This window comes from Hyperolius riggenbachi, chromosome 7, assembly GCF_040937935.1.
Source record: "Hyperolius riggenbachi isolate aHypRig1 chromosome 7, aHypRig1.pri, whole genome shotgun sequence".
NCBI lineage: Eukaryota > Metazoa > Chordata > Amphibia > Anura > Hyperoliidae > Hyperolius > Hyperolius riggenbachi.
In genome coordinates, this window is record NC_090652.1 from 321,420,013 (window position 1) to 321,443,532 (window position 23,520).

Consider the following 23,520-nt stretch of genomic DNA (forward strand, 5'->3'; position numbering starts at 1 on the left):
GCTTATATTGTCCAAGGAAATCAAGATGGCAGCCTTCATATACCTATAATATCAGTTGTCCTTTATGTAAGAAGTCATGGCATACCCAGCTGCTCTTCTCTTGTGGGAAGAGTGCTGCAAAACTACAGTGTGATCCCATCTAAAAATCAGTGTGTGAAGACAAACAAATCTACACCACTTCTCCACACAACCTTTGCAATTCCTCAAAAAAAAAAAAAAAAAAAAAAAAAAAAAAAACACCACCACAATCGTAAATTTAAAATTCACGTGAACACAAATAAGTACGTTTCTTCCAGAATAAAAATGAGTCCTAAGTTATTTTCTCCAATGTTGCGGTCACTTAAAATAGTAGAAATCAGACATTACCAACAGGTTTTGGACTAGTCCATCTCCTTATGGAGGATTCTCAAAGTTTTGTTTAGTTTTAAAAGCAGTTTGTGACTGGCAGTTGCTCTGTCCATCTTCCAAAAGGAGTGTGCAGTGAGCAGAGAGGCTGGTCAGCATAATTGTACAAATACTCTGAGAATCCCCCATGAAGAGATGGACTAGTTCAAAACTTGTTGGTTGTCAGATTACTACCTACTCTAAGTGACAGCAAGACAGGAGAAAAGTAATGTGTTGCTCATTTTACTCTGGCAGAAATGTACTTTGATCCTAGAAAAAGAAAAAAAAAAAAAAGGGAACAGAAAAAATGCAGCAGACCATATAGTAGTATTGACCGCAGATCAAATAGGCCAAACAATGTGAAAGGGGAGTGTAGAATAGGAAATGCACAGGATCAAGTGGTTTCCTCACTAGTAGAAGTTACAACTAAGCTATTCCTCTTATAACCCTCTTCTGAAGTATGCACTACACTCCTCAGGTAGCCTTTCTTCTTCTGTAGTCTTCTTCTCCATTGTGATTATTACAGAGGTGCCCAAAGAATAAAATATCACCAAATTCATAAAATAGGGGGTACTGGAAGACTTACCCCCCCAATGACAAATTGCACTCGTTCACATTAAAAAGAATTTATTCTTACTCCGCAATACACCTTGCAATGCGTTTCACGGGTCTATAGCCCGCTTCCTCAGGCAACAAAATTAGGAGCAACAAGATTTGTCAAAAAGCGAGTTTAGTGCCTCTGTCTTTTTGACAAGTATTGATGCTCCTAATTTTATGTTACCTGAGGAAGCGGGCTATAGACCCGTGAAAAGCAAGGTGTATTGTGGATTAAGAATAAATTATTTTTTTAATGTGAACGAGTGCAGTTTGTCATTGGGGAGGTAAGTCTTCCAGTACCCCCCCCCCCCCCCCCCCCCATTTTATGAATTTGGAGATATTTTATCCATTGGGCGCCTCAGTAATCAAAATACAGCTCAGGAGAGGAGAGACAATTCACAGCCGCTCATACAGATTATACAGCTCAGGAGACCAGAGACAATTCTGCAGCCGGTCACACAGATTATACAGCTCAGCAGAGACAATTCAGCAGCCGCTCATACACAGATTATACAGCTCAGGAGAGCAGAGACAATTCAGCAGCCGCTCATACACAGATTATACAGCTCAGGAGTGTATGAGCGGCTGCTGAATTGTGTCTGTTCTGAGCTGTATAATCTGTGTATGAGCGGCTGCTGAATTGTCTCTCTGCTCTCCTGAGCTGTATAATCTGTATGAGCGGCTGCTGAATTGTCTCTGCTCTCCTGAGCTGTATAATCTGTGTATGAGCGGCTGCTGAATTGTCTCTGTTCTCCTGAGCTGTATAATCTGTGTATGAGCGGCTGCTGAATTCTCTGCTCTCCTGAGCTGTATAATCTGTGTATGAGCGGCTGCTGAATTGTGTCGGTTCTCCTGAGCTGTATATAATCTGTGTATGAGTGGCTGCTGAATTCTCTTTGCTCTCCTGAGCTGTATAATCTGTATATGAGCAGCTGCTGAATTGTGTCTCTCCTCTCCTGAGCTGTATAATCTGTGTATGAGCGGCTGCTGAATTGTCTCTGCTCGCCTGCGCTGTATAATCAAATGTTCACCTTCTTGCATCTCAGCCTCTAATGCCATGCACAAATCAGCACTTGTCACCTCATCTCCCTCCAGCCCAAGCTGAACACATACTCTAGCTGACAAGAGTCTGGGATGGTCACACAAGGCTTTCAAAGCATTCAGCTGCCCTAGTGGACATAGAGATACAGAGGCGCCAAAAGAGTAAAAATCGCTAAAAAGTTTAAAAAGTGTTCGGGTGGCAGTGGTGGACCGGCAGCGCTCAAAGACAGACAATGCTGTTGATTGAAGGTACAATAATTTATTTGCATACTCCTAAACAATATCTGCAACGCATTTCACGGGCAACATCCCGCTTCATCAGGCAATAAACAACCGGAGTATCACACTAAAGAATATGACAGAAGAAGAAAGAGAAAACAAAGAGCATGTCAGAACGCTGTATCGGCCTTCGCTGTGATATAACAAGTTTAGTGGGCAAATGAGAGGGTGATGTATTTATTATATATAGGTTCATTTGGGAAATAGTGTGGGTGAGGATATCTTGTATTGGAGGTAAAAAAAAAAAAAAAAGTGGACATAATATATCTGTAGGCGAAGGGGAAAGTAGGGAGAGATAATCGAACTAGGGAGGAAAACATTTGGTGAAAACCACTTTTCTTATGGTTGATGGCTTAAATGATACTGGATTTAGCTGGGTGTTGAATAATAACATAAAATTAGGATATTGACAAAGACAAAGACAGACTCAAATTAGCATGGTGTTGCTCACCTGTGCGATATACTGTAGTATGTAATTGAAATGAATGAAAACACTTACCAGCGTGGGGTCCAATATGAGCTTGGCACCTCCGTGCTGTAGTGTGATTAATGAGGCCTTTAAATAGGAAAACACTTGGAAAGGGAGGGCTAATTAATCATGCTAATGAGGGATTACGGGCAGGGCTGGCAGGGGGCGTAAGTGTCTGGCTGTATGTCAGTCATTAGACACGTGCAGGGGGCGGGGATGTGTGGGGGCATAAGTGTCTGGCTGTATGTCAGTCATTAGACACGTGCAGGGGGCGGGGATGTGCAGGGGGCGTAAGTGTCTGGCTGTATGTCGGTCATTAGACACGTGCAGGGGGCGGGGATGTGCAGGGGGCGTAAGTGTCTGGCTGTATGTCGGTCATTAGACACGTGCAGGGGGCGGGGATGTGCAGGGGGCGTAAGTGTCTGGCTGTAGGTCAGTCATTAGACACGTGCAGGGGGCGGGGATGTGTGGGGGCGTAAGTGTCTGGCTGTATGTCAGTCATTAGACACGTGCAGGGGGCGGGGATGTGTGGGGTAAATATCGGGTGTGTAAGATAGGGAGATTGCTGAGGGATGGGAAGGTGACGTATGTGAGGGCGGCGGATGACCAATGAGAATCCGCTCTGCTGTGGGAGGGTCGGATTTGTTAAGGCGGCGTTACGCGTACGTTACGCCGCCATAAGTGGAAACAGGTGCGTATGTTCTAATGCGCACAGTGTAGTGCGCACAGATGTTGGAATCTACTGCGCTTGCGTGCACCACCCCACATTGCATACGATGTGACGTATTTGCGGAGTGAGCGACGGCCCACGCATGCGCATTGTAGCAGACTGTATGGAGCCGCCATATTAGTTGTGGGAAAGGGATACAACCGTCCCACAGGGAACTAGAACATGCAATGAAAGTGGTGTGACATTGCTTTCCTGAAGTGTGTTCTGTTGGAAGTAAAAAGCACTGGAGTAATAAAGCCCATACTGTTAGTATAAAAGCATACATACTTTTTCAAGATACCACGATATATAGTATATTCCATTATTATAGTACAAAGTTGCCCTCTAGTGGATGTAGTACAGTATACAACATAACAAGTTAAATGAATAGTTCAGTAGAGTATACAAAAATAATAAAATAAATAATTTTATACAAGGCAGTAGATAAATGTATACGGTTAGTAGTATCAATATAATACCATACATCTGTGTTGCTAAAAATATACATTAAATGAGCAATATACCGAGGCGGGAATATTAAAAAAACATAATGTATCGTATTGTTATGGTCAAGGCTATATTGTCCATAGACCATAGACCATTCAACCACAAGTAATGTACACGCGAATATGGTTAAGAACATGATTAAAAGTATACACCCAAATATATGTATATAAAAAAAAAAAAAAACAACCACACACACCTATGTATATAAAAAAACAACCACACGTATATAAAACACACATATATAAAAAACACACAAACACGTGTTTGTGTGTTTTTGAATTTTTTATCTGAGCTTCATCCAAAATAAAATAATCCCATATAAACTTTGCGCCATTATAGGAAGACACTTGCTGCCAGTTATTTAGTATCATTTTGTATGTAGATATAATTATGCCACCTTCTTTCTGTATTTTCTTTAGGTCTTTAGTTAGTCCTCTATCAGACCCATGGAAAATTTTGTACTGCGTGTCTGGAGTCCACTTTTCAATCTCCTTCTCCCAATTGCTAACTAGCGTTGCTGGCATAATCAAAAGCACTGTTTTGATTTGTTTTGAAGCAATCATACCAGAGAGAAAAGCAATTACTTGGATGGTTTTGCCAAGCCCCATATCGGCCAAAATGCCTCCTTTTTTTCCCATCTCGGTACAAACTGTATAAAAATTCTACTCCTTCCTTTTGGTAGTCGTACAATCTTTTAAACAGTGTTTCAGGGAGCAGCAGACCATTGTTGGGGAGGTTTGACAGCTTTCAGGTCTGAAATTCGAGCTCTGAGCTTCTCCGTAGGTCTAATGGAGTTAGCGCTTTGCAAATATCGCATAGCCGTCAATATGTTGCCATTTTTAGCCTCTTCCTTGGCTTTCCCCACATAACTGAAAAAACAAACAAACACAAATACAATTACTATAGGCATACAAGGCAAGCTTCATGATACATCATTAAACCAGATTACCAAATAGTACAATTCCATAGAAATGCCTTGTACACGTTAGATGGGAGCTGCCTCTCCTGTGAATCAACATGTGTACAGCAGGCACCGATCCCCTCTGAGTCATCAAGAGATCAGATTGGCAAATTGCACGCTGAGGGCATTGTTGCCCTACTCCCCCTGCCAACTGTCGTCATTGTACCTCCTCCTCATTAGCAGAACACTGTTAGCGTAGACTAGAGAAGTGTGTACAGCATTGGGCCCCAAACTATTGCTCAAGCTCTGGTGCTTACAAGGGTTAAAGTGGACCCAAATTAAAAATACAAGATTTCAGAAATAAAAGCTATTTTCTAAATTATAATATATAGCAGCCTTTTTTCAGCTGCATGACGACAAATCTAAAATATTTTACATTTATTGAAGGAACCCCTCCCCTTCCTTTCAAATTGCCGGGAAAAAAATCTGGCAAACTGGTGGAGTAGATGCTGTCCGGCAATGGAGGAATTGCTAATGGCTACCACCTGTATAACCCTAGTTATGAAAAGAGAAGGGTGAAAAGCATGCACTGAAATTATCATAGGTTTGAAGGAGTGTTTATTTATCTTTGAATGTGTCAGAGTGGTGCAACTAAATATTTTTAATTAAAAAAAAAAAAAAATGTTTGGTTTGGGTCCGCTTTAAGGGAGAGGTTGCATGTCTACTTTTAGTTAAAGCATGCCCAGTAGAACATGTACAAGCACTTCCCTGTCAAGACACTAACATGGCCAGTAGCAGTCAGATGGTCCTGGGCCATAAAACTCATGTCCAACCTTCCCACAAAGTACAGTTGCTCCTGATGCCCTGCTCTAACCTCAACTACTTTACCACTGAAAAGGTGTTTCCCCTAATGGACCAAAGCAATTTTAAAATTCCAGTGTGCCTGCTATCCATTTGCCAATAACTCACTAATTATCACCTCTAAATGATCTCTACTTATCTTCACTACAAATTGGACTCTTTGGGTGGTGCTTCTTGCTCAGAATTATTGTATGCCTTTTAACAGCAATAGTAGTTTTAAAGTAAAACAAAAAAGTGACTAGATAAAACCCCACACATTTTTCCCATTTCTCCCAATTACAACTAGAGATGGCCTGAACGGCTCGCCGATGAACTTCCATGGTTCGCGATCGCGGCGAACCGGGAACTTTTCTGGAAGTTTGGTTCACCCACATAGTGCACCATTAGGGTCAACTTTGACCCTCTACACAGTCAGCAGGCACATTGTAGCCAATCAGGCTACACTCCCTCCTGGAGCCACTCCCACCCTTATAAAAGGCAGGCACTGCCAGCCATTATACTCACTTGTGTGCCTGCAGTAAATAGAGAAGGGACAGCTGCTGCAGACAGAGCAGACTCATAGGGAAAGATTAGTTAGGCTCCTTACTGATTCTTATTGCTAAAAAAAAAAAAAAAACCCCACAACATCTCTTGAGAGCCAATCTATTTTTTTTTCCTGTGTGTCCCATTGACACTTGTGTTGCATAGACAACAGACTTGATAATTCATACTGTGTGAGCCACTGCCACACTACCTGTGTGTGTCAGGCAGCTGCACATTGTAATACCCAGTACTGCATATTCCTACCTACCTGTTCACAGTGCACCCACTTACGTGAGCGCACGCAGTGTCACTGTGCCTGCCCGCTACCTGTCTGTGTGTGACAGGTGCACATTGTAATACCCATCACTGCATATACCTACCTGTTGTGTTCAGTGCATCCACCTACGTGAGTGCACGCAGTGCGATATACCACTCCGTGCATACCTGTTAACTGCACCTGTGTGACTGCACATTGTATTAGTCAAGTCAGTGCATACCTTTCACTTCATTCTCCCCCCCCCCCCCCCAATATAGACAACGGACAAAACAGGCAGAGGTAGACCAAGAGAAAGGCCACCCGGCAAGTCTGTGCGAGGTCGGGTTGATGTGATTTTGTGCGGCCCTCGACCAAAGTAAAGTGCTCAGAAGAAGGCACGTCCTATCAACTCCCAAGATTGTCAGGACATGGTTGACTAATAGAGCACTTCATCTTCCACAGCCACCAGCACTACTACAAGCACCACATCCACTAGCATTTGACACTTCACAGAAGTTATTTGGTGGGGAATTAACCAATTCACAGCCATTGTTACAACCAGATGAAGGCGCTAAGCAATTTACACCACCTCATATGTCTGAGTTAGGCGGCGACACTATGGACGTAACATGTGAAGATGATGAAGTACCTGCTGTTGGTGCAGTTTGAGGCAAGCAAGGCTGGGCAGGATTATTGTGATGAGGACGATGATACGGATCCCACGCATGTTCTCAATAGAGGAGATGAACAGGGGACAGTTCAGAGGGGGAGTCAGAGAGGAGTAGGAGACTAGTTGCTGAAAGCTTGTCAGAAACAGCTGGTGGCAGTATCCGGTGCCATGTATCGCCACCTATGGACAGCCAGCCAACATGCCCTTCAACGTCAGCTGCTGACGCCACCATAGTGCCATCACCCCAGGGGGGCTCAGCGGTTTGGAATTTTCTTCATGCGTCTGCAGCAGATCGGAGCAATGCCATCTGTTGTCTCTGCCTCCAAAAAAAAGGCCAACACTCACGTAGGGAAAAGTGCCTTACGAAGGCACATGGAGAAAAAGGCACAAACTGCAATGGGAGGAGCACCTGAGCAGAAGCCACACAAAAGAAAAGCCACCCTCCTCTTCCTCCTTCAAGTGCAGCATCTTCAGCCACCCTCCTCCACTCTGCCCTTGAGCGGTTCCTGCTCCTCTGCCCACAGCAGCCAGGTGTCCGTGAAGGAAATCTTTGAGTGGAAGGAGCCAAATTTCTGCCAGTCACCCCCTTGTCCAGCGTCTGACAGCTGGCGTGGCAGAACTGTTAGCTCGCCAGCTGTTACCATACCAGCTGGTGGACTCTGAGGCCTTCCGTAAATTTGTGGCCATTGGGACACTGCAGTGGAAGATGCCAGGCCGCAATTATTTCTCTAAAAAGGTGATACCCAAACTGTCCCGTGAAGTGGCAAGTGGTGTCATCCCTGGCACACAGCATTGGGACAAGGGTCTACCTGACCATGGATGCCTGGTCTGCCAAGCATGGTCAGGGCCGCTACATTACTTACACAGCCCATTGGGTCAACCTGGTGACCGATGGCAAGCAGGGAGTACGTGGCTGTGCAGCGGACCAACTTGTGGCACCTCCATGGCTTGCATGCAGGCCTCCTGCTACATCCTCTGCTGTCATACTCCTCCTCCTTGGCTGAGTGGCAGTTCAACTCTACTTGTGCTGTGATCTCCTCTCCAGCTACACAGTCCCAGCTTCCCAGGGCCTATACTGCATGCCAGGTATGATGGTGTCACGCCATGTTAGACAGGTCTTCTTACCTCAAAGCGGAGAGTCCCACTAGAGCAGCTCTCCTGGCTGCTCTTAACAGGTGGATCAGTGGCTGACCCTGCACCAGCTGGAGATCGGCAACGTGGTGTGTGACAACGGCAGCAATCTCATTTCAGCTTTGAATTTGGGAGAGCCGACACATGTACCCTGCATGGCACATGTGCTCAATCTAGTCATTCAAAGATTTGTGTCAAAGTATCCAGGCTTAGAGGAAGTCCTGAAGCAGGCCAGGAAGTTGTGTGGGTATTTCAGGCGGTCTTACACGGCCATGGCATGCTTTGGGGACATTCAGTGGGGAATCAACTTGCTGGTAAGACGCTTGATATCGGCTAGCCCGACTCCCTGGAATTCGACCCTGGTCATGTTCTCTCGCCTGCTGGAACAGGAGAAAGCCATCACCCAGTACCTCTACAATTACAGTAGAAGGACACAATCTGGGGAGATGGGGATGTTGTGGCCCAACCACTGGACACTGATGCGAAATGCATGCAGGCTCATGCAGCCGTTTGAGAAGGTAACCAACCTGCTAAGTCGCAGTGAAGGCACCATCAGCGACTTGATCCTGTACACTTACTTCCTGGAGCGTGCCGTGCGTAGAGTGGTGGATCAAGCTGTGGAGGAGCATGAACAGTAACAGGAGGAAGAGTTGTGGGATCAATCAGCAGAACCAGATGTTTCCTCAACACCTGCGGCAGCACAGAGGGGGAAGGAGGAAGAAGAGTCAGATGAGGACTTTTTTTGTTTAAAGAGGAGGCAATGGAAGAACTGCAGCAGGTGTTATGCAGGGACCCCTGTGTAAAAAAAGCTCAAGAGGAATGACCTGTACTGGGTGGCAATGCTACTAGACCCTCGGTATAAGCACTGTGGCAGAGATATTTCCAAATCACTAGAAGACAGAAAGGATGCAGCAAGCTGGCAACTATGCTATACAGTGCATTTAAGGGTGATGTCACAGCACAACAGAATACAGGTGCCACTGCCAGTAATCTTCCTCCCCACCATGTCCACGCAGGCAAGGACAGGACGCTCTAGCGATCTCATGGTGATGTCAGACATGGACATTCTTTAGTCCAACGTCTCGCCTTAGCCCTTCCGGATCCACCCTCCACCAATGCCTCGACCGGCAGGTAGCCGACTCCCTGACCTTAAGTGTGGATGTAGACACTGAGCAGCGATGAACCCCTGGACTACTGGGTGCGCAGGCTTGACCTGTGGCCAGAGCTGTCACAATTTGCCATACAACTTCTGTCTTGCCCTGCCTCAAGCACCCTGTAAGAAAGGACCTTTAGCGGAGGCATTGTCACTAAGATAAGTCGCCTAAGTGTTCAGTACCTCACCTTTAGCAAAATGAATGAGGCATGGATCCCAGAGGGCTACTGCCTGCCCGAAGACTAAGTCAGTCCCCCACACACAGCAGCTCTGCCTGCACACCGTGTGACTGCCTGCCCCAAGACTAAGTTGTCCCCACACAGCATCTCTGCCTGCAGGCCGCTTGACTGCCTTCTCTGCCACCACCAACTGGGTCCAGGACTCCAAGTGGATTCCTGACTTTTTAAGGCTGCTACCAAACACATTTTTTCTGGTGTACATGTCTGCCTAGTTTTTCTGGCTGCACTGCAACAGCAAAACAAAAAGCACGTGCATGTGTCAATTCCCTTTCGTGATCGTTACCTTGCGTATCACAATGAAGGGGCTTGCGTATCACAATGAAGCAATGACCGCCTGCTATATGAAAGTGTTGGGGGCACACCCAAGATAAGGTCGCTGCTTCATTGTGGACAGACCAATTAATGTTTGAATTTTTGAAAGTTTGCCTGCCCATTGAAGTCTATGGCGGATCACAAACTTTTTCAGAAGCTCGCAAACCTAAAATTGGAGGTTCGAGCCATCTCTACAGCACAGAAGCCAAACCTGCATGGTAGAGAATGAAGAGATCAGCTGCTGTATTTCTGTCACTTCACATTCCCTTTAACCCCTTCCCGACCACCTAAAGCATTGGGAAGGTGGCAGCACCAACACCACCTAATGCCGAAAGGCATCAACTCCTGGGCCGGGTTTTATAGGAGATTGCCACATCCCCGCTTGAGTGACAGAGCTCCGCTATCAGTCTACTTACATTGTACAGCGCTGCGATCTACTGCAGCACTGTACTGGGGACAGCCGTGTCATAGGCTAATGCCTATGAGAGAGGATTGCCCTGATTGGCTCTCGGGGGGAGGGAGGGGAGTGATAAAAATCCGGAAACCTAAAATAAAAAGAATGAAGTTCTGTTGGTGGGCATAAAGGAGCGCATTCACTTGTGTGCCAAGTGATACGGCTCTGCAGCAAGCCTATAAAGCTGCAGAGCACTAAATTGTAAAAATAGCCTGGTTACTAGGGGGTTGCAAGCCTATGGTCCTGAACTGGTTAAAGTAACACAAGCTGTAGTGATACCCTGTAACAGAGGAGGAGCAATTTATGTTAGACACTAGAAAACCATAGGTTCAAACACCAGATTGTAAGTGCACTGGTGGCTGTGACAGCATGCATCAAACCTACACGGTCAGTCACCTAAAGCAGCCAAACAAGGTTCCCACTCACTGCAAGTTGTGCAACTCCTTTATAGGAAACCTATAATGACAAACAGTGTCACTTACCTGGGGCATCTGCCATCCCCCACAGCTCCCCTGTGCCATCTCTGAACGATCCTTCGGTCCCTGCCAAGTTATCACAAGTGGATAGCCACTGTGCATGTGTGGTCCTGACAGTGACTGTCCTCATCTTCACTCCTGTTGGTGGGAGAGTCCTGAGCAGGGGCAGTATGTGAAAGCCTCATACTGCAGCAGATGCTCTCAGCAAGGGGGAAGGGGGGGGACACACGCAAACGAGGACATGTGCAGCCAGGGCCGCATAGGTGCAGTGGCCATCAATGTGCGAGAAACTTAGCCACAGCAGGGGGGCAGAGGCTTGTTTAGAGATGGCACAGGGAGGCTGGCAGAAAGACGCCCCAGGTAGTAAGAAACTTGTCATTACAGGTATCCTTTAAAGCAATAGCAAAGACAATGGTACAATTTCCTTATTGACCCAAAATCAGATACTTGCTGGCTAACAGTTCAATAATCAAATGTATGGGCAGATGGCAAGTTCAGCAGAGCAGGATGATTAGTAGCTCAGTGGGTTAGGCAGCACAGCCATATGCATAGTCCCACCAACACTGCAGTTGTACCAGCCACAGAACTCCTCCCAGAGGCTCCTCCCAGAGGCTCCTCCTCTCCCCCCCCCCCCCCCCCCCCCCAGAGTTTCACCATCTGTTACTTAGAATACAAGGTGCAGTCTACACATGCTTAAAGCGGATGCAAACCAAACTTTTTTGTTTTCAATATATTTAGTTGCACCACTGACACATACACAGATAAATAAATACTCCTTCAAGCCTATGAGCATTTCAGTGCATGCTTTTTACCCTCTTTTCATAACTAGGGCTATACAGGTGGCAGCCATTACTTCTGAGCTTAGGAGGTTTTAGATCATGGGTGCGTTTGTCATCAGCTACCCTCCCTCACAGGGGCGGAGTCTATATGAAATCTCACACAAGCTGAGATCACCTCCCCTCTGACATCATCAGTAGCAGCCTGTGTTTTGTTTGTTTTTTATCTCCACCAGTCTGCTGGATTGTGTCCCGGCAATATGAAAGGAAGGGAGGGAGGGGTTCCTCCAATAAAATATTTTATATTTGTCATCATGCAGCTGAAAAAAGGCTGCTATTATAATTTAGAAAAGATTTCTGAAATCCTATATTTTTAATTTGGGTCCACTTTAAGAGAGGGAACCCAAGGTGGGGTACATGGAGGCTGCCATATGTATTTTGTTGTAAACAATGCCAGTTGCCTGCCTGTTATTCTGGCATACAAAGTGCGAGACAAAACCACTCACCCGTTATCCTTGGTCAGGTGATGCTGGAAGCAGCCAATATGCATGGTGTGGCTTCACAAAGCTATGCCAGCAACAGAACTGCATTCTGCGTCGCCTATAGTGCTAAGCCAATGATGGATGAGACCATTCCCTTCCAAGAAACTATCACAAAAGAGCCTCTAGATCTGATGAAGGCTTCATCCCATGGTAGTCTTGCTGGGCCCCTCCAGAGCTACAGCCAATAATCTGTCAGGCTGTGGCACAGTAGCGCCTGCAATATTTACTTTCCCCCACTCCAGTGCAGTAGCGGTGCTCGGCTTGGAAATAACTGAACCCAACTTGTTCCTGCGCATTAGAGCAGATCCTACTGGGATTGGCCATTTCCACCTGAGCCCAAGCCAAGCAGAGTTACTGCACCAGTGCTGGAGCCAGGAAGGGAAATATTACTTGGGCCACCGTGGGAAGCCTCAATTGAATCTAGAGGCTTCCCCCTCCCGACGCAAGTAACCCCCACCCCCACCCCAGGGCCCTCTTTCAATACAGATTCTCTTTGAAGTGATTTTCTAAACACCCTGAAGCTGCTCTTCCTGCCAGCTTGTACTGCAAATGCCCATCTCAGCGTCACTGCAGAAAGGAGAGTGCTCCTGAATCAGGATGTGTCCCTCACTGGGCCTGTGAGTGTTGCAGGCTCACCAGTCACACCAACACCTCTCCCTGTGTCTTTATGAATTTCTACAGTGAGCACTTGTATCCCTTGACACCACCACATGTAGTAACAGTGTTATCACAGGATACAGACACTCGATGGTAACAATATAAGAAAGAAGCCAGACACAGGAGAAGGCAAGCCAGCGTGACAGGTGACTGTGCAACCGTGACCATGGGCCCAGGGGGTACACATACTCTTGGGGGTGGGGCAGGGAGAAGCTGCGGAGACCCACCAGGAGGGTTGCCACAAAAGCAAACGCCATTTCCACTACACAACCTATGGAGGCCTTTCACCCAAAGTATTTCCAGCATGCCACACCAATGGTTTCTGTGGAAGTCGATATCTGTGAAATGCAGCGTTTATGATCAAATTGGCAGGGTATTGAAGGTGAAAATCATGGGCACCCTGTTTATACCAAAAAAGGGCCAGGGGTCATGTCATTTTAAGTCAATGGGCTCTATTCACAATAAGCAGTTTGGTAAAAGCATTTTGGACGGTAAAATACATCATGCGGTATTTTACACTTTTCCAAATTCACAAAAAAAAAAAAAAAGTTTCCACCCATGAAGCAGAAGTGTGGTAGTTTACCGAACAAACATGCCTCAATTCATTAAGCCCTGGTCGGTATGTGTCACTTAGGCCTCGATTCATAAAGCATTCCCACATTCGGAAATGCTGAAAACGGCTCACTTTACCGACCACACAGCAAAATCTGTATTCATAAAGGCTTTTTCCGCATGAAAAGCCGACATTCGCGAGCAAAGTGATAAATCACCGCCTTACGCGGTGATTATCATAGCAAAAGTAACAAATGTCAATTCATAAAGATTAGAGGAAGCGGTATACAGACGGGTATTACCGCTACCTCTGATGTGGCGAGAAGCATGCGGAATACATTGCAGTGAATGGGACAGACCTCCCAAGCAGCTGCAGAGAGAACACCGCACGGAGGGACTCCGCCTGCTTCTCCTGTTTCCGCATGTCTCCCGACAGCCTAACGCCTGCCTACAGCGGAATATCTCCGCACGCCCGTCACATCTAGCTACATTTTTATGAATTACCACCCTGAAGGCGGAAATACCGACAGCGGTGTTTCCCCGCTCGACTTTCCCTGCTCGACAGCACTTTTATGAATCGAGGCCTTAGTGAGTGTGAGTGGTTTCCAGACTGTGCAGCCTGCAGATACGGTTTCCGACTGGGGGTTTGACCAGCTCGAGAGGGGACGCTACCTTAGTCGAGCTAACACAAGGCTGTAACCCCACATAACACTTCTCACTGCCACCACTAGCTGCTGCTAGACACTTCAACAATTCACACTCTGCTGTCGAGTGGCCTGCACGCAGTGTGGCGCTTTTGTACTTGGGTCAGCTTTTGCGCTTTAGGCCAATTATGGGAACGCCACACACACTACAATCACAGTAGCAAGGCACAATCAGGCACTGAACTTTTAATACAAATTACACTGCAGTCTCTTTCTCTAGGCTATGAGCTTTGGCTTAGTACAGCAGAAGTCAGGCTTATTAAATAAATATTTAATATTCCAAAAAGTGGAACAGCGCAGAATATATATAAAAATTACAAAGATAAAAGTTAATACACAAGAGAGTTTACATAACGGGGATAAACATTACCAATACAAGGTCTAACTTGGTCGTGGGAGGGCACGAATTTCCGATTTGATCGGGATCATCTCTAGCTATGCGCTACCTCCAAGAGAAGATCTGTGACTGTCCCAGGCTGACTTATATAGTCCGCTTTGTAACCGGGGGTACAGGTTCAGATACATCATATCACAGCCTGTCATCCCTTTAGATGTGCTGGAGCCACAAGGGGGAGCTCTTCTGTAGGCTACAATACAAATATGCACATCTAAAGGGATGCCTGCACAATTGTCAGCTTCTTCTGCTTTGATACTTTTGGCCAATAAATGACATGCGGAAATCTTTGTGAATTGACATTTCCTGAGGTGATTACTGCACAAGTCTGTAATTGAGATCACTAGTCAGGAAAATGTGATTCTCTGTGCGGAGCCAAGTTTAGCTAACTGTAACTTGGGAAGGTGATCGGTAAAATCAGCTGGTTTCAGCAATACTGGATGTGGTAATGCTTTGTGAATAGAGCCCAATATAATGAAGAACTAATGGTTTCCAGCAAGACCCACAGAGCAGCCAAAATTTAAAGTTCAACTGAAAACCTTTCAGAACAAAAAAAAACAAAAAAAAAACCTGTAAGCCATGGATCATCAATGGCATTCGTTTAACAGTCCTTGCACTAGTCAAATCAGAGGCAGCATACTGCACCTCAAATAAAATATATAGACACGCACCATCATCAGTTCATTATCACATACAAGTTTTGCCCACCATGTAAAGAGTGGAGTAAAAGGTGCCCACAGATCAGACGATTTAAGAGCAAATTGACCGAGAGATCTCTTTCTGATCAGAGGGAGATCTGTTGGCTGCTCGTACACCACAGGCCGATTCCCCATTAATTTCAACAGGATATCTCTTGAGATTTGGCATTGTGACCCCACATCCACCTCTGTCCCCTTAAAGGGGTTCTGTGGGGAGGGGTTGAAAAGTAAACTGACACTTAAGGCCCATACACACGTCGGATTTTAGCGAACGACCCGTCGTTTGAACGTTCCGTCGTTCGGACGTTTTCGCGTCAAATCCGACGTGTGTACAGACTATCGTTCGGGTGATAAGACTAGTTACCAACGATCCGCCGGGCGGATCGCTGGTAACCAGTCTTATCACCCGAACGATAGTCTGTACACGTCGGATTTGACGCGAAAACGTCCGAACGACGGAACGTTCAAACGACGGGTCGTTCGCTAAAATCCGACGTGTGTATGGGCCTTTACCTGGGGCTTCTACCAGTCTCTGCAGCTGTCATGTCCCACACCATCCTCCAACGATCCGCTGTTCCTGTAATTCAGCATCTAATCCAGCTGCGGCTGTGCTCGCTCCCGCACACGTTATTGGGAGTATACGGTGCAGTACAAGAATACTATGTACTGTGCAGTAAGCTCCCAATGCCATGCACAGGAGCGAGCACCATTTGTCTTACACGACTATCAGACTAGGACTGGTGCTAAGGAATGTAGGAGGATGGCGCCGGACATGACAGCTGCAGGGGCGCGGTAGAAGCCCAAGGTATGTGTACATTTTCAACCCCCCCACAGAACCCCTTTAATGTAAAAGGTGCCCCCTTATATGCTTCACCATATTCACTGTGTCTGCCGTTGGTTCTGTCCACATATAGGCTTCCCACATGGTTGCCAGAGTAACACAGGCATGCGTGTGACCACACACACACACACACACACACACACACACACACAGAGTCCCCCCCACACACACACACACAGAGCCACACACACACACACAGAGCCACACACACACACACAGAGCCACACACACACACACACACACAGAGCCACACACACACACACACACACACAGAGCCACACACACAGAGCCACACACACACACACACAGAGCCACACACACACACACACAGAGCCACACACACACACACACAGAGCCACACACACAGAGCCACACACACACACACACACAGAGCCACACACACACACACACACAGAGCCACACACACACACACACACAGAGCCACACACACACACACAGAGCCACACACACACACACACACACACAGAGCCACACACACACACACACACACACACACACAGAGCCACACACACACACACACACAGAGCCACACACACACACAGAGCCACACACACACACACACACACAGAGCCACACACACACACACACACAGAGCCACACACACACACACACACAGAGCCACACACACACACACACACAGAGCCACACACACACACACACACACACACACAGAGCCACACACACACACACACACACACACACAGAGCCACACACACACACACACACAGAGCCACACACACACACACACACACACACAGAGCCACACACACACACACACACACACACAGAGCCACACACACACACACACACACAGAGCCACACACACACACACAGAGCCACACACACACACACACACAGAGCCACACACACACACACACACACACACAGAGCCACACACACACACACACACACACACAGAGCCACACACACACACACACACACACACACACACACACAGAGCCACACACACACACACACACAGAGCCACACACACACACACACACAGAGCCACACACACACACACAGAGCCACACACACACACACAGAGCCACACACACACACACACACAGAGCCACACACACACAGAGCCACACACACACAGAGCCACACACACACAGAGCCACACACACACACAGAGCCACACACACACACACAGAGCCACACACACACACAGAGCCACACACACACACAGAGCCACACACACACACAGAGCCACACACACACACAGAGCCACACACACACACAGAGCCACACACACACACACACAGAGCCACACACACACACACAGAGCCACACACACACACACAGAGCCACACACACACACACAGAGCCACACACACACACACACAGAGCCACACACACAGAGCCACACACACACACACACAGAGCCACACACACACACACAGAGCCACACACACACACACAGAGCCACACACACACACACAGAGCCACACACACACACACACACCCCCATCAGATCATTGGCTGAAACAGACTGAGCAGCAGTCAGCAAGTTATCCATCCTGAACAGAGATCCCCTCCCCCATCCTCTGTGCAGAGCAACAAGTGTCCCAGCTCACTGCACAGACCTGTCAGCCATCCGGTGTCATGATGCACTGTTACTGTGTGCAGCGCTGCAGGCACATGTCTCTCCCGGGTGGTAGCAGCAGCAGCGCTTTCCTTGTACAGTACAGAGATGACAGTGCACTGCTAGCTATATGTGAACTCCCTCCCTCTGTGAAGCTGTGGAGCAGGAATGTGCTGAAATCTTTCCTCTTCTCACTCCACAAGCTCCCATCTCTTCAAAACTAGCGTTCTTGGCTCAACAAGTGGGAGCCTCCCCTCAGGCTTCTGATTGGGCTGGTGAGGCTGGAGACAGGGGCAGAGCAACAGAAGAGTCTCCTCCAGTAGAGATGGGAAGTCCAGATCTTTTCAATGATTCGGATTCGAATCGAATCATTGAAAAGATCCGGATCTTTGATCCAAATCTCGGATCATTTTACCAGGGCTGTGGAGTCGGTCCAAAAATCCACCGACTCCGACTCCTCAGTTTAGGATTCCACCGACTCCGACTCCTCTAATTTGCATATTACAATTTTGTTGATTAAAAGTATGTAACATGAAATTCGTCTCTTAAAGGGACACTTAAGTCAAACAAAAAAAATGAGATTTACTCACCTAGGGCTTCCAATAGCCCCCTGCAGCTGTCCGGTGCCCTCGCCGTCTCCCTCCGATCCTCCTGGCCCCGCCGGCAGCCACTTCCTGTTTCGGTGACAGGAGCTGACAGGCTGGGGACGCGAGTAATTCTTCGCGTTCCCAGACACATTAGCACCCTCTATGCTGCTATATGGTATATGATATATGCTGTAGCAGCATAGATGGCGCTATTGTGGCCAGGAACGCGAAGAATCACTCGCGTCCCCAGCCTGTCAGCTCCTGTCACCGAAACAGGAAGTGGCTGCCGGCGGGGCCAGGAGGATCGGAGGGAGACGGCGAGGGCACCGGACAGCTGCAGGGGGCTATTGGATGCCCTAGGTGAGTAAAACTCATTTTTTTTGTTTGACTTAAGTGTCCCTTTAACTGCCAACGCTTAGGAATTTTACAAGACAACTGAAGTGAGAAGGATATGTAGACTACTATATTTATTCCCTTTAGACTAAAACTAGTCCTTGGTAAGAGTACTTGTAAAAGGTACAAACCGGAACAAAGAACATCAGGCCCTAGGCAATATAACTGTGTGTACATGTAAGAATGATGTGCAGGTACTCTGCAGGGGAATGAGGAGATTCTTCCTCTATCACACATTCTTCATGCACAATCTGAACAAGGTTTATGGGTGACAGACAACACCTCTGTGTTCAATGTGCACAGCATTCTCAGTGGATTCCCTGCAGCTCTGTGGGGAGTGCATATGTAGAGTATAGTACTACTGTGTAACAAAGTAAACCTGAGACAGATGAAATTAAAGTTTTATACATACCTGGGGCTTCCTCCAGCCGCCTTCAGGATAATCAGTCCCTCGTTGTCCTCCTCCACCACCTGGATCTTCTGCTATGAGTCCAGGTACTTGAGCCAGTCAGGCGTAGTGCGCATGCACACACTCCGCCTCCAGGAGCATACTACACCTGTGCAGCACTATTGCGCAGGTGCAGAATGTTCCTGGCTGTGGGAGCGGCATGCGGCCGGACAGCGCTGACTGGCTGAATTACCAGGACTCATAGCAGAAGATCCGGGCGGTGGAGGACAGCGAGGGACTGATTAGCCTGAATGGGGCTAAAAAAAAAAAAAAAAAAAAAAATTTACTTTTCATCCGTCTCAGGTACCCTTTAATTTGTATTCACCAAACCAAATTTTAACATATCAAATTATTTGATTTCATCAGCAAAGGGAGTGCATACATTTGCATAAATCAGCATCAATGCAGAATTATTTCCATCTCATTGACCATCTCTATTAGTGACACAGCTACACATCAGGCTTTATTCTTACAACATAGATGTTATTTAGTATATATAAGAGATTCCTGTGTACACATCATATATACAGTCACAATCAGATATGTATATCTGACCTTAAAAATACGGGGACTGCTTTATTAAGCAGCACAAGTAACTAATTTTGATTGGTTTATTTCATTTTTGTGGACTAAGCACAGCTATTACTGTATATATACATTATTTTTAATGACTATTATCTGAGAAATAGAACATTTTATCATATTTTCTATTTTAATTACAGTTACAAATTCATTAGGAGTCGGAGCATTTTTTCCCGACTCCGACACCAGGCACCCAAAATTGCCCGACTCCACGACTCCGACTCCACAGCCCTGCATTTTACTAGGGAAGCATTCATGGGTGAAATGACTAGCAGGACAGGACTTTCCCTGCAGTGGACAGGAGAAGGGGAGTGGGGTGGAAACAGATTGTCAGCAGATTTCCCTACAACATGCAACCAGATTGGGTATCATTCATAAAGGTGTTGTCGGTAATGACTCAGTGCAGAAAAAGACTATAGTTACTTACGGTAATGTCTTTTCCGGAAGTCCGAAGGACAGCACCCATGAGACTTGTCTCCTTCCCCACTTCAAATGGACAGGAAGCTAAAAATACCACAGACATTTGCATATTCATTAGGCAGGCATATATAAATAGGGAACTCACAGTAAATCGTCAGTAATAAAAAAGACCACACCACACATAGTTCTGCTTCAAATGTATTTATTAGTAAGGGTGGGTCGCAAGGGTGCTGTCCTTCGGACTTCCAGAAAAGACATTACCGTAAGTAACTATAGTCTTTCCCAGGAACGTCCTCGGACAGCACCCATGAGACGAAAAACAAGATAAGTTAATTAGGGGGGGGACAACTGCCTGCAACACTTTCCTGCCGAATGACAGGTCTGAACTAGCTGCAATGTCTAATCTGTAATGTCTGACAAACGTATTTTGGCTGGACCACGTGGCCGCTCTACAGATCTGTTCGATGGAGGCTCCCGCCTTCTCTGCCCAAGAGGCTGACACCGCTCTAGTTGAATGAGCCTTTATGGATGATGGTAATAACTTTCCTTGTTGGGAATAAGCCAACGCAATGGTCTGCCTTATCCATCTAGCTATAGTCGACTTCGATGCTTGTTTGCCTTTGAATCTTCCTCCGAAGAGAACAAACAAGGCATCCGATTTCCTCCATTGTTTGGAACGATCTAAGTAGCCTAAAACCGTCCTTCTTACATCCAGACAGTGAAGTTTCTTCTCCTTTTCATTGGTCGGGTTGTTACAGAAAGAAGGTAAGAATATTTCTTGAGAACGATGAAACTTAGAAACAACTTTAGGGAGGAAAGAGGTGTCCAACCGTAATGTGATACGATCTCCAGAGATAATGCAATAAGGTTCTCTCATGGACAGGGCCTGTAATTCACAAACTCTCCTGGCCGACGTAATTGCTACAAGAAAAGCCGTCTTGATGGTTAAACATTTATCTGAGATCTCCTCCAGAGGTTCAAAGGGGCTGTTACATAAGGCCTGTAGTACGGTGTTTAGGTCCCAGGATGGCATTCTTGACTGAACCAGTGGCCTGATTCTTTTAAGTGCCTGAAAGAATCGTATGAAGAATTCCTCTTCAGCCAAACGTCTCTCCAGAAAAACACTAATAGCTGCTGTCTGAACCTTCAGTGTGCTGGTGCTGAGGCCTTTCTGATAACCCTCCTGTAGGAATTCTAGTACTGAAAGGGATAAAGAACAGTCTCTGGAATTTTGTTCACACCATCCTTTATACACATTCCAGGTCTTTTGATAAATGTTCCTGGTAACTTTTTCTGCTCTGGATTAACGTCTCTGAAAGTCCGTTAGAGAAACCCTTCTGCTTTAAACTTCTCCACTCAGGCTCCAAGCTGAAAGCTGAAGGAGCCTCAGATCTGGATGAAAAACTGGACCCTGGGACAGCAGGTCTGGACGATCTGGCAGCATTACATGATCGACTGTAGCTAAATTCTTCAGTAGTGTAAACCATGGTCTTTTGGGCCAGTATGGCACTATCATGATCATCCGAGCTCGGTCTTTCTGTAATTTGTTCAGAACTCGAGGAATTAAGGAAAGAGGAGGATAGGCATACATCAGACCTGAATTCCACGTTATCGAGAATGCGTCCACTGAGCAAGGATTGTCCTGGGGGCATAGTGAGCAAAACATCTGGCACTTTGTGTTGTTCTTTCGAGCAAACAAGTCCATGTCGGGTCTGCCCCAGAGGTGTACTAGGCCCTGAAACACAACTTCGTTCAGAGACCACTCGTCCTGATGAAGTGGTGATCTGCTCAGAAAATCGGCTAAACAATTCAGGGTTCCCTTTAGATGGACTGCTCTCAAGGATTTCAGGTGTCCTTCTGCCCACTGTAGTATCTTGCATGACAGGTACCATAGAGAATGACTCCTTGTTCCTCCCTGTCTGTTCAGATAGGCCACCACTGTGTTGTTGTCCGTTCTTATCGTGACGTGAGTGCCCCTGATTTGGGAATCGAAGTGTGTCAACGCTTGCCAAACTGCTGCCAGCTCTCTGTTTGAAGATCTTTGCCTCGACGCTCTGGGCCAAGATCCCTGTACTGGTATTGTACCCAGATGGGCTCCCCAACCCCAGGCGCTTGCATCTGTTGTTATGACTGTCTCTGAGGGATAGCTCCAAAGACGTCCGTTCGTCAACTGTGAAGGGATCAACCACCAATTCAGTGAGTCCTTTATGAACTGGGGAATTAAGATTCTCCTGTCTAAGTCTCTTATACTCCTGTTCCAACTTCTTAAAATCCATAGTTGTAATGTCCTGGAGTGTAGCTGACCCCATTGAACTGCTGGGAATGATGAAGTTAGAAGACCCAGTAAAGCCATGGCGTTTCTCAATGATATTGAAATCTTGCCCTGGAAAGAAAGAACAGATTTAGAATTGCACATATTTTCCTTTCAGGAAGAAACACAACACTGTCAATGGAGGCTATAGTAAACCCCAAAAATTCCATAGTCTGAGTAGGAACTAGAGAGGATTTAGACCAATTAATAAGCCAGCCTAAGGACTGCAGAAAATCGAGACAGAAGTTTATCTGTGTCTCAACGGTCTCATAGGATTGACCCCAAATAAGAAGATCATCCAGATAGGCTATGATCTGAACTGACTCTAACCTGAGTACTGCTAGAACCTCGGACAATACTTTAGTGAACAGCCAGGGTGCAGAAGATATACCAAAGGGTAAAGCTGAAAACTGGAAGTGCCTTACCTCTCCCTGTAGTCTTATGGCGAATCTCAGGTATTGCTGGGATCTGACATGGATAGGCAGGTGGAGATAGGCGTCCTTGAGGTCCATAGAAGCCATGTAACACTGACTCTGTAGCAGATTGACCACATTGCGTATATTGTCCATTCGAAATTTTCGATATCTTATTGACCTGTTTAATCCCTTTAGGTTTAAGATGAACCTGTACTCCCCCTGAGGTTTTTTTACTAGGAATACTGGAGAATAGTACCCCTGAAACTGTTGACATTTTGGGACCTGACGAATTACCCTCTTTTCCAGAAGGACAGCAATTTCTCTTTGTAAGGCTAAGCTTAGATGCTGATCTGATGGGGTCTGTGTAAGAAAAAATTGTACTGGAGGAGCTGTGGCAAACTCTATCTTGTAACCTTCGAGGATTATATTTAATAACCATTTGTTCTGAAAGTGACTTTCCCAGTTTTCGTAAAAGTGCGCTACTCTTCCTCCCACTGGGAGCCTGATGTCATTGTTTAGATCCCTGGGATGGGAGAGGAAAGGACACATTTGGTCTTGGCCGCTGTGGTTTGTTCTGCCCCCATCTTCTTTTAGGATAGCTTTTGGACCCCTGTTCGCTCTGTTTTGGG

At 46.5% G+C, this 23,520-nt stretch overlaps 2 protein-coding genes across 3 annotated transcripts in view; one reads left to right on the forward strand and one right to left on the reverse strand.

Annotated features, from left to right (window-relative positions):
* Window positions 1-23,520, forward strand: part of LOC137525263 (7-methylguanosine phosphate-specific 5'-nucleotidase A-like) — a 606,367-nt gene that overhangs the window by 443,565 nt on the left and 139,282 nt on the right. The window lies entirely within an intron of this gene.
* On the reverse strand, window positions 20,370-23,330 carry LOC137525305 (uncharacterized). The gene is made up of 3 exons (XM_068246359.1): window positions 22,901-23,330; window positions 21,420-22,547; window positions 20,370-21,364 (listed from the first exon to the last, which is right to left on the reverse strand). Exons 1-3 carry the CDS (start codon window positions 23,328-23,330, stop codon window positions 20,370-20,372), a joined length of 2,553 nt encoding a protein of 850 aa, XP_068102460.1.

Coding starts and splice junctions, on each gene's coding strand:
- LOC137525305 (XM_068246359.1), bottom strand. CDS start 23,330: ATGGTTATTAAATATAATCCTCGAAGGTTACAAGATAGAGTTTGCCAC. Junction 22,548..22,900: donor CCATAAGACTACAGGGAGAG/GTAAGGCACTTC, acceptor CTTTCTTTCCAG/GGCAAGATTTCAATATCATT. Junction 21,365..21,419: donor TTTATCAAAAGACCTGGAAT/GTGTATAAAGGA, acceptor TATCCCTTTCAG/TACTAGAATTCCTACAGGAG.